General features: G+C 47.0%; 1 protein-coding gene across 1 annotated transcript in view; it reads left to right on the top strand.

Annotated features, from left to right (window-relative positions):
• Positions 1 to 378: 378 nt before the first annotated feature.
• The window catches only part of suclg1 (succinate-CoA ligase GDP/ADP-forming subunit alph), a 36,117-nt gene continuing 21,434 nt past the window's right edge, over positions 379 to 15,061 (top strand). Inside the window, exons 1-5 of the mRNA XM_083634909.1 lie at positions 379 to 433; positions 1,136 to 1,206; positions 5,423 to 5,523; positions 8,613 to 8,729; positions 9,429 to 9,641. Coding sequence (XP_083491035.1) covers positions 1,173 to 1,206; positions 5,423 to 5,523; positions 8,613 to 8,729; positions 9,429 to 9,641 — 465 coding nt within the window. The 5' untranslated portion in view covers positions 379 to 433; positions 1,136 to 1,172. The remainder of the gene's footprint in view (positions 434 to 1,135; positions 1,207 to 5,422; positions 5,524 to 8,612; positions 8,730 to 9,428; positions 9,642 to 15,061) is intronic.

Below are 15,061 nucleotides of genomic sequence, written 5' to 3'. Positions count from 1 at the left end.
ACGCGTAAACGTTTTGGTGAATAGACGCAACTGCTGCGTGTGACGCTGTAGAATTTAACCAATCGACGGTAGAGGAGTTGGTGTCATCTGATTGGACAACTCGAATTCAGTTCATATGTTAGGAAACTCTGTGGAAATTATGGATGAAAAGAAGTTGGGCTTCTTCTTCTGCTTTATGTGTTCCTTCATGTGCGAAAGTTGGGGTAAATAACTAATAAAAACGAAATGGACACGATGACTTGGTGACTGTGCGTACTCATAATTACGAAAGTGTAGCTGTTTTGAAGGCATTATTGTGGGTTATCTTGTTTAGGCTTATTATGGCACAGTTTTCAATACTGCGCCGACCTATGGAAAGCCATACATATTGAAGAGATGCTAAATTGAAACGAAATATCGTCTGGGATGTACGGGCAGTCAGACCATGTGACAGGTAAGCAAGCAACACACACACACACACACACACACACACACACACACACACACACACACACACACACACACACACACACACACACACACACACACACACAGATGTAGGTCTGGCAATTTCAAGCATAAGCATAATCATCACTACTAATTACGGGGCAGAGTAATGTGTGGACTAAATCCTCACATTGCATCTTTAGATAAACAAGAGCAAAAATGATATTCACAGATCAATATTGTGGATGCAACAGATTTCAAAATGCAAACAAATATCAGAAATTTACAAGCTACTAAATATCCATTTGAGTGAAACTTTGGATTTGAGCAAGGGGGTCGGGATACGATTATGCAAATAAATATATTATTGAATTGTATGCCCTTTAACTTCTATCCATGTGGTTCATACGCCCTCTGGTGTTGACAACCTTCAATTTCACCCGAGATGGTTCATTTCACTATAATTGTGTAGAGAACTTCACTACCCAGAATCCATTGTGAACCAAGTCGGTCTTTGTATTTCGCCTGAAATAATTTTAGTGTAATTGAATGTATTGTGCACTACATTTACAGCTTGTGGGGAGAAATCGAATAACAGTCAATGTCGATTAAACAAATTCATTTTCTGAGCTTATTTAGAAACGTTAACATGTGTGTGACTTGTTTTGAACACCGGGATATTTGTAGTCAGCTAACAGCTGTGTATCAGGTCCACAGCCTCCAGTGTCATTGGTGAATGACCGAAGATGTCTCATAGCAGGTTGTTTGCCAGGCTGCTTTGTAAGTATTTTAACAAATTCCTGCAATTATTCGTAATTTTTATTCTGGCAGTATAGTTTCAGCCACAGAAACGCATTCATGGGCATGGTTGTGCACAATGGACGAGCTCTCTAATAGGCCACAAAGTCTCTCCATGGTCTGCAATCCTTGCTGTGTCTATCTGTCAGTTAGCTAGTTAGCATGCTAGGTGTCCTGCCAACATTCTTTGCTGGTGGAACCCGGCTAAAGTTAGCCAGCTAGCTAGCTTCACATTAACGTTGGACAGTAATCTAACTTTAGCATAGCCCAAGGCCAGAGCAAATGTTGAACTTTGACCTCCTATGCCCTTTGGACTTGTGTAGTAGCTATGCAGTAGCTATATCCATTATTTTTGTACTATTCGTGCGAACGTTTTAGTTGTTTTGTCTGAGCAATGTTTAAGTCAAGTCAAGTCAAGTTTATTTGTATAGCCCTAATTCACAAGCATGTCCCAGAGGGCTTCACAGAAAATATGTCTGGCTAATTCTAGCTGACACAACAGTAGCAAATCACAGTAGTAATGATAACACATTGAACAATCATATGATAGAGAAATATATTAACAATATAGTTTAACTAGTCAGGAGTCTTCATTTAGCGTTATAGGGAGCAGCTGCATGCTGCTTGGTGATGAGATTTGACAGCTTGGCTACATTGGTTTACATGGTGCTGTTTTGACAAGGTATTTGCAAGCCAGAGCAGTCCTAGCCCCATTTGTTCCCCCGCCCATTGCCAATGGCTCTGGCACTTGGTCACATAAAGTTAGCATCTGTGGTGTGAGGTACCAAGCGGGTAAAACGGTTCCTTACCCGTTTCCGACGTCGTATCGCAGATCTGAAGACCTTATATTCCTCTTAAAGAAAGCAGTAGTATGTCCGGAGGTATTAAAATGATATTCCTGCGTGAAACAACCGTTTAAAAGTCAGTCTTTTTCGACAGCCTGTGCCAAATTTAGGAGAGGAGAGGCGCCCCCCATTGCCGACAGGATCCTTGGGAGTTTGCGTATTTAATGGCATGTTTTGCTTCGCAGGTGCGCTGGAATTGTTCCCTGTGCCGCCTTATCCGTGTGACTGCAAAGTTGTTTGCTCGCCCCGTGCAAGCGGTGCACCGTGATAGTAATATCAAACACACTCTGCCGTGTAAATTTAGCACAGGCTGTCAAAAAAGACTGCATTTAAGCGGTTGTTCACGCAGGACTATCATTTTAACCCCTCCGGACATACTCCTGCCTTATAAGAGGAATATAAGGTCTTCAGATCTGCGATACGACGTTGGAAACGGGTAAGGAACCGTTTTACCCACTTGGTACCTCAGACCACCACGGATGGTAACTTTGTGTGACCAAGTCCCAGAGCCATTGGCGATGGGCGAGGGAACAAATGGTGCTAGGGCAGTCAGTGACCGATCCATTGGCGTCAGTGGTTTGTATCAAAAGAGAAGAGTTTAAAAACTGTCAGCAACTTTCTTAGGATATTGAGCTGAACAAGGCATGTGAACTTTACACATACTGTCTTGGAGACCAAAGTTCAGACACCGAGACGAGTAGGCTACTGCTGGGTTCTCCCTTTAAACATTGTCCCAACTCAAATGCTGTTCTACAAGTTCATATGTCTGTAAAACAAGCAAAACAACAACAACACACACACACACACACATACACACCACACACACACTCTAGTGAATGATAAACTACACATTTTGCTACACATTAATGCCAGTTAACATAAGATGCAAGACCACGGTCATCCCAAAATAAGCCTGAAGAGGGGGTGAAAAAATCTGCACAACCCGGGTAATTTCTCACTATTAAACTAGTGTCGTCTACAGTCACTTTTAGATGGTTTGATTAGACTCACTGGTCTCAGAAGTGTTACATGCTACTGATGTGCCAACTGACTGTGGTTGAACTTGACACCATGCCAGCTCCAGCGGCCACTAGCCAGTAGCCAGCTGTTTTAACGGCAAAATCTAAAATCCTATTTATTTCTATTGCGCACATTAGCTACACAGAGCTAAGCACATAATTGTCGCAGTTGCAGTAGAAAGTCGGAGAGAGGCTAAAATGGTTCTTCAGTACGCAGAGGGACTGTTGCCAAAACACTGATCAAGGTCTAAAGAATACTTTTCTCTGAGGAAAGGTAACCCTAACCCAGTCCTGATTTTCAACTTTTGGCAATTTACTAATTATAATGTCACTGATGATGTCACAATGTCTATGACATCATCACTGATTATGTCACAATGTCTGACATAATCTGTGATGTCACTCGAGCAGTTGTGATGTCATCATGTTGTCTATGACATCAGTGATAATCACTCGATGATGTCATCAATGACGGTCAGTCGAACAATTGTGATGCCATCAGTGATGCAAAGTTGTGCAATTGTGCGCTGCTGCGCATACCAATAGAGCAGGCGAGGCCACGCAGCGGCCGAGCTGCTGGGCAGCGGGAGAGCCTAGGAATTGAGCGTGCAACATTTCTAGTGGTATAAAAAGGAACATTATGAGTTTATTATTATTGAAAACTAATAATCAGCTTTTTGTTGAGGTCCCTTGACCTCCAAAACCATGTATTGTTTTCGGATAACTGCACACCTTGACTACCTTTACTGTGTGTTTTTTATGCCTCCGCCGGCGAAGCCAGGCCGAAGGCATTATGGATCCGGGTTGTCCGTCCGTACGTACGTACGTACGGCCGGCCGTCCGTCCGTCCGTACGGATGTTTGTTAACGCCATATCTGAGGAACGCCTTGATGGAATTTCATCAGATTCGCCTTAAACATTCACTTAGGCCCAAGGATGATCTGATTAGATTTTGGTGGTCCAAGGTCAAAGTTCAAGGTCACTGTGACCTCTCGAACGCCATTTTCAAGCTTGTTAACGCGATATCTGAGGAACGCCTTGATGGAATTTCATCAGATTCGCCTTAAACATTCACTTAGGCCCAAGGATGATCTGATTAGATTTTGGTGGTCCAAGGTCAAAGGTCAAGGTCACTGTGACCTCTCGAACGCCATTTTCAAGCTTGTTAACGCGATATCTGAGGAACGCCTTGATGGAATTTCATCAGATTCGCCTTAAACATTCACTTAGGCCCAAGGATGATCTGATTAGATTTTGGTGGTCCAAGGTCAAAGGTCAAGGTCACTGTGACCTCTCGAACGCCATTTTCAAGCTTGTTAACGCGATATCTGAGGAACAACTTGACAAAATTTCATCAGATTCGCCTTAAACATTCACTTAGGCCCAAGGATGATCTGATTAGATTTTGGTGGTCCAAGGTCAAAGGTCAAGGTCACTGACCTCTCGAACGCCATTTTCAAGCTTGTTAACGCGATATCTGAGGAACAACTTGACAAAATTTCATCAGATTCGCCTTAAACATTCACTTAGGCCCAAGGATGATCTGATTAGATTTTGGTGGTCCAAGGTCAAAGGTCAAGGTCACTGTGACCTCTCGAACGCCATTTTCAAGCTTGTTAACGCGATATCTGAGGAACAACTTGACAAAATTTCATCAGATTCGCCTTAAACATTCACTTAGGCCCAAGGATGATCTGATTAGATTTTGGTGGTCCAAGGTCAAAGGTCAAGGTCACTGTGACCTCTCGAACGCCATTTTCAAGCTTGTTAACGCCATATCTGAGGAACAACTTGACAAAATTTCATCAGATTCGCCTTAAACATTCACTTAGGCCCAAGGATGATCTGATTACATTTTGGTGGTCAAAGGTCAAAGGTCAAGGTGAGCTCTCGAACGCCATTTTCAAGCTTGTTAACGCGATATCTCAGGAATGCCTTGACGGAATTTAATCAAACTTGTCTCAAACATCGACTTGGACTCAAGGATGAACTGATTACATTTTGGTGGTCAAAGTTCAAGCTCACTGTGACCTCTCACACACCCAATTTCCAAGCTCTGTAACGCAACATCAGAGGAGCGCCTTGACGGAATCTCTTCCAATTTGCCTCAAATGGCGATTTGGACTCCAGAATGAACTAATGCGGAGGCATAAGTCCGCGTTGCGGTCGTTCTAGTTTTACAGTGCAGTCTGTGTCCCCAGACATTTGCCCTTTCTCAGTAAACAAGTAGATAGAAAGGTTTCATCCTTTGTTTGTGACTTTGGTGGCTTATTGATATTTGGAGAAATGTCAGGCAGAGAGAATCTCACTGTGTGTGTTTTTTTTTCATTTCAGTGCAGCAGACTGGAGTCAGGCACTGCTATACAGCTTCAAGGAAGAACCTGTACATCGACAAGAACACCAAGGTCATCTGCCAGGGCTTCACAGGGAAGCAGGTTTGTATAGACAACTTCTGACGTTTCACACCATCAACACCGTGTTTTCTTTGTTTTGTCTTATTCTTTCTCCCCACTCACACAGTCACATCCGCTTATTGTGTGCTCTTGTTGTGACACCAGCACATTTCCTCGCTACTTGCAATGCACCCACACCCCAGACCGTTGCTTCTCTGTGCATCTCAGCACAGTTCATACAGTATATGCCCTGTCTGTGTGACGAACAGGACCAAAGAGGCAGCGTTATTCAATGATTTCCACAAGTTTTTACTTTCAAAATTTGGTTTCCATTTGACTGTACTTCCAGGTTATTTTTAGTTTAGTTGTTAATTTTCACAAATAATCCATTTTAGCTTTTAGCTGGTCCACGACTAGCGGGCCCAGCTCTACGTTCCCGAATGGCTGTGACTGACTGACTGATGAAATGCAACTATTGGACGGCCGAAACACGTGGTCGGCTTTCGGCCAGGGCGCTGTTGTCGAGCCATTGCCGCCGCTAAAAATAGCCTGCAGCCTGCTACACACACACACACACACACACACACACAGTCACGCACACAAAAGAGAGAGAGAAGCCTGCGAGAGATGCACACAGCGCTAACGCTGATCATGCTACTCTACACTGTAAAAACGATACTAGGTAAAACCTAGTATATAGCCAACACCTTGCAGTTGATCACCCCCCCCCCCCCCCCCCCCCAAGTGTTGCAACTCCTTGCAGTCCCCCCCCCGTGCGCGCACACACACACACACACACACACACACAAACGCACACAGAGTAAAAAAAAGTTGTAAAATTGTTGTTTAAAATGTTGTAAAAATAATAGATAATATAAAAGATAATATCTGCATCCGCATATCTCATATGCACATTCTCATGTGCCGTCATTTGGCCACTTCTAGTGACTTTCTGAGCAGCCAGTACTGTCCTCAGCAAAGAGTAGACTACACTGCATATACAGCTATTATAGAGCTATATACACTTCTAGGTTTTCCCTACTCTTGCTTATTTTATTTGAGTGAAAAGTTGAGTGTTTCAGCAGGCAGCTGGAAATCGTCCTTGGATGGGAATGTTAGTTATCTCTATATATTCATAATGTGTTGTTGACTTTAGTCTTGGTTTTAGTCCATTATAAAACTTTGTGCGGCGGATGATTATTAATCACACGGATTGTTTTTCAAGAGCATGAAAGATTGCAGGTGATTGTCTTTGAAAGCACGTCCACTCAGGAAGAATAAAACGTATTGGCAGCTGTGTTCAGCAAGCTAGAAAGTGAACAGATTTACACCCCTCCTCTATCCTTATGCACATTTCATCTTTCATCTCCTCCCTTCTCATCAACATAATAAAGGCTCGTTAAATATAGTTCTAATGAACACTCGGGGTAATTAGAAACGGATGAATAATGAAGCGAGTGCTATCGAGTGCACATTGACTTGTCTTTCTGGCTTTGATAAGCAAACCATTTTTCAAATTTATGATCCCAACATTAGCAAGAATAATGTCTGGCAAAAAGAGCAAAGTTAGCAGGGCAAAGGAATACTCCGTAGAAATGATAGAATATTATAATGCGGGGGGGAGGGGTGCTGATTCATACTTTCTTATTCCTCTTAACAGCGCCAGGTATCATTCTTACGTTAGGGTCGTTCATTTGCACTTGTAGTAATGACCTTTGACCTTTGAGTGCTTCATGCACGTTGTTTCCACATCTTGTGTAATTATTAACTCTCGCTGGTAGCATTACCTTAGTGAAAATCCGTTTCCAAACACCTTGAAAGAGATTTTCCAAGATTTTCCATCAATTTCACTTGTTCAGTTTTACCCTCCAAAAATACGTTGCATTCCCTTAGTGTTATCGTAACGTTCCCTTGCTCACTCTGGTTTTAAATAGGCCATGACGGTCAAATTTGTACCAAAATACAGAACAAAACACTATGAACAGCAAATAACAACAGTTGCTGCTGAAATTACCAACACCAGTATTTTTGTATTAAAGGGATAGTTTGCATTTTTTTTTATGTCTAGCCATATTTGCTACTTACCAATGTTGATGTTGCTTGGTAGAGTTCTTTCTCTGCACAATCCACCCTGTTCCTCATAGTAGCTCTGGAAAGTTCATTTTTGCCCAACTTTCCAGAGTTACAGCTCATGATAGTAACAACATTTGAAATAATAAGGCCTTATCATTTTGACGATATTATTTTGTATTTCTCATGTCAGGAGCTATATTTCCACTCAAGCATTAAACACATTTTAAGCAAACTTTTGAAATGTCCCAAAAAGTAACGGGTGAATTTGGTCCGTTTCCATCAGCTAGGTTGAAGCGAAGAAACGGGCCGCCTGAATGTCGGCTGGAAAAAATACACCAACCATGACGGGCACCTTATAGCCTACGTGGGATCAACAGTTTGTAAGACATTTCCGGGAGATATGTCTTTGAGAATATCCAGAAAGCCACTTTTTGCCATTTTTTTTGAACGATTGCGCAAGGAGATCCACTAAGCTTACGTTAGCGAGTGTAAAAACCTTTTTTTCAATATTTGCCCTTTGCATTGAGCTTTTGTAATTTGATGCATCATAATTTGCATAGAAATGACGGGACACAGTTTATGGCAGCCTCACTTCTTTGGCAGACATCACTCTGCACAAATGATTCATGGATGGCAGCATGTCTCCTCCTTCCTCTCTACTGTCTTTAATGATATCTCAAGGTTGATGCTGCGCCACACTCCATTACACACCAGGGCTGGCTATCAAACTTCAATACTTTTATGGTATCAACCGGATTACGTCAATGCTACAGAGTATCGATTCACGTGCCAAATTTCGATACCTTTTCTGACGTCCTTGAATGCACCGTACGAGCACGAGATTGCGAAATAATGTTCTAAATAAATAACAATGTTGAAATGGGGAATTTTGGACTTAGTTTCTCAACTGAAATTATTATTATTATTATTACAGAGAGAGGGTAAAGTATCGTTCAGGAATCGGTACAAAAGTCAAGGTACCGGTATCGATATCGAAACATTTTGAGCGATACCCAGCACACACACTCACACTCTCTCTCTCTCTCCTGTGTTTCTAGGGGAGCTTCCACAGTCAGCAGTCTCTTGACTATGGCTCCCAGTTGGTCGGAGGTGTTTCTCCAGGGAAGGGCGGCAAGACGCACCTCGGCCTGCCAGTTTTCAACTCTGTCAAGGAGGTACGTTCACCCCCCATATTGTTCCTTTGAAGTTCTTTGATACCTGAAGAAACTCATGTGGAGTTATTTATATTTAGAACACGGCTCTCTTGAATACTCGATTCTGATTGGTCAATCAACAATATTCACCGGTCATTATTTCTCGACAACCGACCGCTGCTCTGCCACACCTGGATTAATCAGTTGATAAGAGCTTTTTGTCAGCAAGACACTACTAATTAGGCCAACCAGTTGCAGCTGTGGTGTCTTGTGTGCCAATTACGAATGAAACCGCTTTGTCATTGAAAACGCTATTAAAAAATCTATTTGAATAATTATTTTTGTCAGATTATTGAATGATTTAGTTGTAGGCCGTGTTCTAAGCGGGATAATGTATATTGAGGCGGTGATTACTGGGAAATAATGACCTTCAGGTGAACGATTAAGCCCTCCGCTGGCGCGTCGGGCTCAATCCACCTGTCGGTCATTATTTCCCCCGTAATCACCGCCTCAATATACATTATCCCTTACATATAGATAGATAGATAGATAGATAGATACACTGAATACTGACTGAATATATCTGATAAATTTGTAGCTACCTGTAATAACCCTCGAAGAACTCTGATTTTATTTAGAAAGAAACATTAGGTGGCACTATTTCATAACTTTAGAATTTCCATTTGAATACACGTGCCCTGCCTTGACTCTTTGCTCCAGGCGAGGGAGGGCACCGGGGCACAGGCCACGGTCATTTATGTGCCGCCTCCCTTTGCGGCGGCAGCCATCATCGAGGCCATTGACGCAGAGATGCCCCTGGTGGTGTGCATCACCGAGGGCATCCCCCAGCAGGACATGGTGCGAGTCAAACACAAGCTGCTGCGCCAGGGCACCACCCGCCTCATAGGCCCCAACTGCCCAGGAGTCATCAATGTAAGAACACACTCACACACTCACACACACACACACACACACACACACACACACACACACACACACACACACACAGGCTTGACTACCGTAAATTCCGGACTATAAGCCGCGGCTTTTTTCCCGTTTTTTGGCCTTTTTTGGCCCCTGCGGCTTATATAACGGTGCGGCTTATCTATGGATTTTTCCAGCAAACGGCCACTCGGGAACCTCCAAAATCTATGGATGTTGGTATGAGGCAGAACGAGAGCAAGACAGACATTATGAGAGCGAGACCCTGATTGGATGATGTTGCAAAAAATGTGCCTCGCGACCTGATTGGAGCACTGTGCCACTACTCTCTCTCAGCCACTACGGTAAAACACCCTCGCTCCGGGGGGAAAAAGGCAGCGATTGAGCCTGAAAGACAGTCTGAATGAAATTGAATGTAACATTCCCAATTCTATGTATTACATTCTAAAAAACTAACAGCAACATTTTGGAAGGCTAAGCCACACAACTAGCTCGTTGTAATCTAACATCATGCTTCAAAAGATGGAGAACTGGCTGTGTTACGACGATGGCGGCGATTGAGCCTGAAAGCCATGTCTGAGACAGTAGCGAGACAGGAACAACAACAACAGCAGCAGCAGCAAAGGATCATGCACAAACCCGAGACGAAAGGGACTGTCCGTCAGGGCGCGGACGACTGTGTCAGCAACTCCCTCCCGACTACCAGGAGAAAATTACAAACTTCAGCGAATTCACACAAAGAAAGATCAAGGAATATTCCATCGGACCGGAGCAGATCATAAATATGGATGAAGTGCCTTTGACGTTCGACCTGCCTCTCACTAGGACTGTTAACAAGAAAGGTGAATCGTCCATCACGTTGAGAACCACAGGTCACGAGAGAACGAATTTCACTTGTGTTCTTGGCTGCACAGCATCTGGAGTAAAGCTCCCGCCGATGGTGATTTTTAAGCATCTCACAATGTGTGATTTTGTCTGGGGATTAGTGACCTGACTTTTGTTTTGTTGAAATGTTAATAAATGGGAGCTTCCCCAAACAGCCATCTCTTTCCCGACAATCCCCTCTGTGCACGAAGCCTTACATATGGTAATTAAACATCAAAACACCCGCGGCTTATAGACCGGTGCGGCTTATATATGTAAAAAACAGTCAACTCTGCAGGTGCGGCTTATACACCGGTGCGCCTTATAGTCCGGAATTTACGGTACATTGAGCGTGGGACTGTGTGAGTCTTGTGACTTTACTAGGTACCAAATTTAGGAATCAAATAATTAGACAATTGAAGATGTTTTTTAGGGGAGGAGAGGGATGGTGGTGGATGGAGGACTGAAAGCAGAAACTTCTCATTCAGATCCAGGGATAAATTGCAGACTAATATAGTGTTGTTACCTCCATAGAAGAATAAATGAGAATGAAGCCCAGTCATAATCAAAACGAAAGTTACGTATGTAACTACGGTTCTATGAATCCCGAATGACCGCCAGAGGCGGTGCTTAAGCACTGAATATTCCCCTTCGCGCATGCGCAGTTCGAGTATTGTATACCAACAATGTCACCTGTGACCCCCTGGATGACCGGACCGAGGTTATATCTTCCGGTGTCATCAGGGATCATTTCCTACAGAAACTTCTCGCGAGCACACGAGGATTCTGAGTGACAGAGCGCTCTGGCGGTCATTCGGGATTCATAGAACCGTAGTTACATACGTAACTTTCGTTCTATTTCATCCCTGCTGACCGCCAGAGGCGGTGCTTAAGCACTGAATGACTTATACCAGCAAAGTCACGAGGAATCCTGAGTACCCACCTCAATGAGTAGAATCAGAGGCTTCTGGCACCAGGACCACGCCCAGTGGATGGGGAGTGGCAACATTCACCCGGTAGAACCTGGAGAAAGTGTCTGGTGACGCCCATGAGGCAGCAGCACATATGTCCCCCAGGGATACCCCTCTCAGGGCAGCCCATGATGTGGAGACACTCCTGGTAGAATGGCCCCTCACGCCGGATGGCAGGAGGCGGTTACTCGCCCCATAGGCATAGCTGATAGCGTCCACAATCCAGTGGGACAGACGCTGTTTGGAGAGAGCGCAACCTTTGTTAGGGCCACCATAACAGAGGAAGAGCTGTTCTGACTGTCGAATGCACATGGTAGCTGTAATATAGGCTCTTAGGGCCCGCACTGGGCACAGCAGTTCCCGCTTGTCCCCCCTCTCTCCTGGTGGGGGGTCAAATCGTGCAAGCCGTATTGGCTGGTTGAGGTGTGAGTGCGACAGCACCTTAGGGAGGAATGCTGTGTTTGGCCACAGAGTGACCCCCGAGCCATCTGAGTTCCACCTCAGACATGAGACACTGACAGACAGGGCGTGCAGCTCACTGACCCGCTTTGCTGAGGTAATGGCCAGGAGGAATGCAGTCTTGCATGACACCCACTTTAGCTCCGCCTGTGCCAAGGGCTCAAAGGGAGGCCTGCATAGAGCATCCAGCACCAGGGGAAGATCCCATGCTGGGATTCTCGGGGCTCTTGGAGGATGCAACCTCTGAGCCCCCTTCAGGAAGAGGGACACCAGACTGTGGCTCCCCACTGTGCCATTGTCGACTCTGGCATGTCGACACGATATTGCCGCTACGTACACCTTCAGAGTAGCAGGAGCCCGGCCTTTGTCCAGGAGGGACTGCAGGAACTCAAGGACAGTAGGCACCGAACAATGTACTGGGTCCTCGCTCCGACCCATACACCAGTTGTAAAACAGCTTCCATCTGTTGTCGTACTGCAGACGAGTGGATGGCGCCCTTGCATTCATTATAGTGTGCCTGACAGGGTCTACACAGCTGCTGAGTAGTGGTTCGGGCCCTCCAGCAGCCAAACGCACAGCTGGAGGCGTTGGGGATTGGGATGCCAGATCTGACCTTCCAGTTGGGACAGGAGATCTCTCCTGTCGGGGAGGCGCCATGGAGCGCTGCGACAGAGTCTGTGCAGCAAAGGGAACCATGTCCTCCCTGGCCAGAAGGGGGCCACCAACAGAATCCTGTGCCCCTCCTGAAGAACTCTCTGAAGTACTAGCTGAATCAGAGGAAGCGGTGGGAAGGCATATAGAAGACCCTCTGGCCAAGGATGAGCCAGTGCATCCTGGCCCAGAGGGCTGGTTGTCTCCGCTAAGGAGAACCATAGAGGGCAGTGAGTCGACACCTCTGAGGCGAAGAGGTCCACCTCTGCTCTGCCGAAGCGGCTCCAGACTGTATGCACCACCTCTGGGTTGAGGCACCACTCCCCCGATGGAGGCTTTTGACGGGAGAGGAAGTCTGCCAAGTGGTTCTGCTCTCCCGGTAGATATATTGCCCGTAGGCTGATCAGGCGGGGGGCCGCCCATGTCAGGAGGTCCCTTGACACTTGCAGCAGCCGTGCAGACTTGGTTCCACCCTGATGGTTTATATGATAGACGGTCGAGGTGTTGTCTGACCGAATGAGGACGTGCCTGCCTCTCAGGTATGGCAGGAAGTTCTTGAGAGCTAGGTGCACTGCTCGTAGCTCCAGCACATTGATGTGTCCGGCGCGGTCTTCCCCAGACCACTGCCCGCGAGCCGTCCTGCTCTGCCACACTGCACCCCATCCTGCGGGGCAGGCATCTGTGGTGACAGTCTCCCTGCGGGACGGGATGGAGCCCATAGGGACCCCCCTTGCCATATAGGCCCCGTCCCTCCACGGGGCTAGGGCGAGGAGACACTGCTGTGCCACTCTGACCTTTCTGTGTCTGTGCCGCTTGGCGTCCAAGTGGAAGCCGTTCAGCCACCTCTGCAGGGGGCGCAGCGACAGCAATCCCAGCGGAACAACAGCTGCAATGGATGTCAGTTTGCCCAAGAGCCGAAGAAACGTGACATAGGGCAACAGTCTTCCCCTTTGGAACAAGGGAAGAAGGCGTAGGATGTCGTCCACACGGTGTGGGGACGGACAGGCTGTCATAGTAACAGTGTTTAATGCTAACCCAATGAAGGTTGTGGTTTGAGATGGTTCTAGACAACTCTTTTCCATATTTACCTTGAGTCCTAGGTGGGACACGTGGGACAGGAGGCACCCTGTATCTTGGGCCACTTGAGCTCGGGATGGTGCGCAGACCAGCCAGTCGTCTAGGTACGGAAGGACCTTCATGCCCTGAGACTGCAGAGGTGCAAGCGCCGCTGCCACACATCTCGTGAACACCCGTGGGGAGAGAGAGAGCCCGAATGGCAGCACCCTGAACTGCCAGTGGTGGCCTCGATAGGCAAAGCGCAGAAACTGCCGGTGTTGATGGGCAATGGGGACATGAAAATAAGCGTCTTTCAGGTCTATGGATGTGAACCATTCTCCACGGGCTACAGTTCGCAGAACGTCTGCCGTGGTCAACATATGGAAGGGCATGACCTTCATGAACTTGTTGAGTTCCCTCAGGTCCAAGACTGGACGAAACCCGCCAGTCTTTTTCGGCACGAGGAAGTATGTCGAGTAGAACCCCCTGGGGTGCGACAGAGGGTCTACAGCCTCGATGGCGCCCTTGGCCAGGAGGGCAGCCAACTCCTGGTCTAAGGCTATGGCTTTCACCGGGTCGTTTATGATGGTAATTTTGACCCGGCTGGATGTTGGGGGCCGGCGTCGGAATTGAAGCTTGTACCCGTGGGTTAAGGTGGCAACCACCCACGGGTCTGAAGCATGAGCAGCCCAGTACCTGAGCTGCTGATGGAAAAAATATCCGACAGCCGGCCCCGCGGCTTCAATGTCCGCCCCGCCGGCCCCTAGGGGCCCTGAAGGGGGGACGGACAGGATCCGGGGCCCGAGGCCGATTGGAGGGCCGAAAGTCACGGCCCCGCCTCTGCGTGTACTGCTGAGGTTCACGACGGCTACTGATGTGCTCTGGTGGTGGAAAGCGGGCTCGGGGAGCAGCCGAGGGGCCCCTGGGCCTGGTGGGCGGAGGCATACGGCGAAGACCTGCCAGCTGCTGCCTGGTCTGCCCCGCCTGGATGGTTCGTTCCAGTGCTTCCTGTGCCGCTGACCCGAACATCTCTCCTGGCTCCACTGGGAGGCTACGGAGAGTCCTCCTCGACGCCTCAGTCAAATTAGACTGTGAAAGCCAGACTTGGCGACGAGTTTGGACCAGGATGGACATCATTCGTCCAATTTCCCTGGACATAAGGCCGAACGCCTCCAGTGACGCATCACAGAAGGCCACGGAGTCAGCATTCACATTGCCCTCCTGTAGTGAAGCAGAGAGGGCGAGCATGAGGTGTGACAGGGAGTTGCCTATACGACCGGCCCGAGCTCCTGCACCATAAGCCCTTGTGAGAAGGTCGTCAGTCATCCGACACTGGGGTCGGGGGCACCTAGCATCCCTTCGCAGAGCCTCATCGGGGGAAACAATGAGGGATGCGATGGCAGGCTCCAT

This window comes from Poromitra crassiceps, assembly GCF_964638095.1.
Source record: "Poromitra crassiceps genome assembly, chromosome: 4".
In the NCBI taxonomy this organism is placed as follows: domain Eukaryota; kingdom Metazoa; phylum Chordata; class Actinopteri; order Beryciformes; family Melamphaidae; genus Poromitra; species Poromitra crassiceps.
The sequence above is the reverse complement of the archived record's forward strand: the minus strand, read 5'-3'. Positions and strand labels throughout refer to the sequence as shown.